This window comes from Oppia nitens, unplaced genomic scaffold, assembly GCF_028296485.1.
Source record: "Oppia nitens isolate AA-2021 unplaced genomic scaffold, nextdenovo-longstitch-racon4-pilon3 scaffold1_pilon_pilon_pilon, whole genome shotgun sequence".
Taxonomy (NCBI): domain Eukaryota; kingdom Metazoa; phylum Arthropoda; class Arachnida; order Sarcoptiformes; family Oppiidae; genus Oppia; species Oppia nitens.
Window position 1 is genome coordinate 5844045 of NW_026533199.1, and position 3749 is coordinate 5847793.

A 3749-nucleotide genomic window follows, 5' to 3' on the forward strand; every position below is an offset into this window, starting at 1 on the left:
TAAATATAAGATTTTAATTATTTTTATCATTATTTATTAGAATTAAATAACAGTATGTGTAACAATTATCTAAAAATAAATATATTTCTGATAATTTTCGTTCAAATTTTAAGCTTAAATGATAGAATAATAAATTATCAAATATTTAAAGAAGTTGAATAATTTATATTTTTATAAAAATTAATATATTACAAATAATAAAAAATAAGATTGAAACATGTATATGCTATATGTTTATGTTTCAATCTTATTTTTTATTTATTAAATAAAATAGTAAATTGTAAATATAATTATWAAAAATATTAACAAATAATAAGTTATTTAAGTGAAATGCAAGCTTTAGTTATAGTAATGATGATAGAGTTGTATGAAAATAGTGCCCAAATATGTTTGTTTCCATTAAAGGACTACACATTGACTGCAATGTTGACAATCATAACGCCTATGCATTGAATGCATTGAATATACATTCTATAGGAACGCCTAATACATAGTCAGCCCACACAACAACACAACACTAAAACACATAACAAACACAACAAAACTTAAGTCAAGCAAACAGTTTGTGTCAATCTTAAGCATCGGTGACCTGATTAGCCATTTGTGTGAAGAAGTTGATTGAAGAGTGCAGTTGTCGACCATCTGTTACTTAATAAGTGTTGAATGAGTTGATCCCAACAAACAAATATGATATCCGACGGCTATTTGGTAGGAGATGGTTCGTGGCAGCTCAAGATATATGTTACTGATCTTAAAGTGGACAGAATTCTTAGGGTTAAAGGAGATCTACATATCGGCGGAGTTATGCTTAAACTGGTCGAAGAACTTGGTATTTGTCACCACTTTATCATCAAAACTATAACAATATTGACTGATATTTATTACTTTCTGATATTAATGTTTAACAGATGTGGCCATTGATTGGTCAGATCATGCGTTATGGTGGCCATCGAAGAATATTTGGTTAAGTAGGACGCGGACAACACTGGATCAATACGGCGTTCAGGCGGACGCTGTCTTACACTTTACACCAATGCATAAGACATTACGCGTCCAAATGCCTGACTTGCGATATATCGACACTCGAGTGGACTTCTCTATCAAAACATTTACAGCTGTCGTGCAATTGTGTAAAGATTTAGGAATCAGACATCCGGAAGAACTTTCGTTTTCAAGACCTTTGGTTACGGCACATCTTAAAAGGAATTTCCCGCATATGGGTGTCAGTCCTTTGCAAAGACAGAGAGACGCAATGGGACCGATAGTCCAAACCAATCCAACCACTCCTGTCAGTAATATTGGTACACCTGATGGCAAATCAAGTCCTCTTTTTATTGATGATAAGTTAAGTCCTCTTCGTAATGGCAATGGAGTGGTGACTAACGGCAACGGAACAATACATACCCCTTACCACTCCTCCGACAGTTTTGCGTATGGAAATGAAACCATATCTCCAGCATTGGCCACAAGTCCTTTAACGCCAACAATAGAAGCAAAAAGCAATCTCTTGAGACCGAAATCACTTGTGGAAAGAGCGCGACTTAATGCCGGTTGGCTCGACTCGTCGTTATCTCTCTATGAACAAGATGTCCGAGAATTTGATTTACTATTATTGAGATATAAGTTCTTTACATTTTATGATATTAATCCAAAAATAGACGGGAATCGGATTAATCAGATCTACTCTCAGGCCAGATGGTCAATACTTACTGAAGATATCGATTGCACTGAAGAGGAAATGATGCTTTTTGCTGCTCTTCAATTTCAAGTCTCTCTTCAAAATAATAATCCATTTCCTGAAAAGCACAACACAAGAGCTGATGATGATATTGATGCCGCATTGGATGAGCTCCAGATATCATTAGAAGGCGCACCAACTGCTATACCATTGGGTAGTGATATAACACATGTACCAGAGTTAGCTGATTATCTTAGACTTATGAAACCTAAAAGATTTACATTAAAAAGTTTTAAGAGATATTATGTAGTATTTAGAGACACTAGACTTTCAGTTTTTAAATCAAGTGAAGATCGAAGTAGTAATGATCCGGCGTTTGTCATCAATATGAAGGGTTGTGAGGTTACACCTGATGTCAATCTTAGTCAAGGAAAATACGGTATTAAACTTGAAGTTCCAAATCATGAAGGAATGCAAGAATATTGGATCAGATGTGAATCGGAACAACAATACGCTCGATGGATGGCCGCCTCACGACTGGCCACTAAAGGCAGAACAATGGCCGACTCTTCATATGACAACGAAGTGAAATCAATTTTGAATTTTTTAAGTCTTCAACATCCGGCACATTCAGCCTACACCACACATGTCAGTGCCCATCAAATTGATAATCCGGAGGACTTAATCGCTCCCAGATTTATTCGGAAGAAAGGAGGCCGACAGGTGACTGTCCTTTCAATGCTTATCATATGTTTTTATATCTAATAAAATATTATGCAATAGTGGGTACAACGCATTTTGGACGCACACACTAATGTCAAAGGACTGACATTAACTGAAGCCAAATTGCATTTTATCAAAGCCTGGCAGGCATTACCTGACTTTGGAATCTCTCTTTTTGTGGTCAAGTTTGCAAACTCTAAAAAAGAGGTATAATTTTGTCATAATTTAAATATTAAAAATATCATTTAGTTTTATTATAACACAATTCAAATCATTCAAAAGCATTACTATCTGACAATTACTTAAATTAATAATAAATTTTGAAATTCATCCAATTTTTGATATAATTTTTTATTAAGGAATTGCTTGGAGTGGCGTTTAATCGGTTGATGCGAATGGATATAAACACAGGCGACCACACAAAAACATGGCGTTTCAATACAATGAAAGCATGGAATGTGAACTGGGAGGTCAAACAAATGTTGGTACAGTTTGAAGAGGAAGACGTTGTCTTTTCCTGTCATAGTGCCGATTGTAAAGTTGTCCACGAATTTATTGGAGGATATATATTCTTATCCATGAGATCTAAAGATCAAAATCAGACACTTAATGAAGAACTCTTCCATAAATTAACGGGCGGTTGGATTTAGAGCTTACCATCAATTAGTTTACTAATCATAGAGATTAATCACGACTAACATTAGTAATGATTAAATATATTTATATACAATGCAATACAATATAATTTTTTTTGTCATTTTAGTGATGAGATGACGGATAAAATTTTATAGTTTGAAATTAACTACTGAGCTATGATTAATATGACTTAAAATTGACAAAATTAAGTGCTTATTTCAGTACATAGTTTATGAAATATTAGTAAATTGTAACAACAATAACAACGATTCAAATAACAAATAATTGATAAACATTTGTGGCCAAAGTTAACAAACAAAAGTTAATAACTGTGCAAATATGTTATAACATATATATTTTATTTTGCAAATTGCAATACTCATTACCGTATTTGAAAAATTGATTTACAGTAATTATTTTACCTTAATGCCTTATTTATATGTTAAACTTGTTAAAAATTAATACTTTATACAAAATTTGATTTATTCTAAGATTAATTAATCAAATTATTAACTAATTTAATATATAAATTTATATACATCTATATAGTACTGTATAATTGTGACAAAATTTTGATAAAATGTTTTGTTTAAATTTAAATGACAAACTGATCTAGCCAATTGAAGTATTGATATGAACTAAATTATAAATTAATTTTAGTCATTTTATTGGTAAATCGCCAATTTTACAAATATTTTAATAACCATTATTT

At 32.0% G+C, this 3749-nt stretch overlaps 1 protein-coding gene across 2 annotated transcripts; it reads left to right on the top strand.

The window, feature by feature from the left end:
* The first annotated feature begins 390 nt into the window (after window positions 1–390).
* LOC128953018 (unc-112-related protein-like) lies at window positions 391–3464 on the top strand. Of its 2 annotated transcripts, XR_008484451.1 has the most exons (5): window positions 391–829; window positions 909–2401; window positions 2462–2608; window positions 2761–3104; window positions 3165–3464. XR_008484451.1 is itself a non-coding variant. In XM_054298509.1 (4 exons), exons 1-4 carry the CDS (start codon window positions 688–690, stop codon window positions 3049–3051), a joined length of 2073 nt encoding a protein of 690 aa, XP_054154484.1. In that variant the 5' UTR covers window positions 391–687; the 3' UTR covers window positions 3052–3464. The 2 variants fall into 2 exon arrangements, 1 of the variants encoding a protein (XP_054154484.1); XM_054298509.1 differs by having other exon boundaries at window positions 2761–3464.
* Window positions 3465–3749: the final 285 nt, after the last annotated feature.

Excerpts from the sequence above, each read along its gene's own strand:
- LOC128953018 (XM_054298509.1), top strand. The coding sequence starts at position 688 with ATGATATCCGACGGCTATTTGGTAGGAGATGGTTCGTGGCAGCTCAAG. Across the intron at positions 830-908 it reads TAAACTGGTCGAAGAACTTG|ATGTGGCCATTGATTGGTCA; the intron begins GTATTTGTCACC and ends AATGTTTAACAG. Across the intron at positions 2,609-2,760 it reads TTGCAAACTCTAAAAAAGAG|GAATTGCTTGGAGTGGCGTT; the intron begins GTATAATTTTGT and ends TTTTTTATTAAG.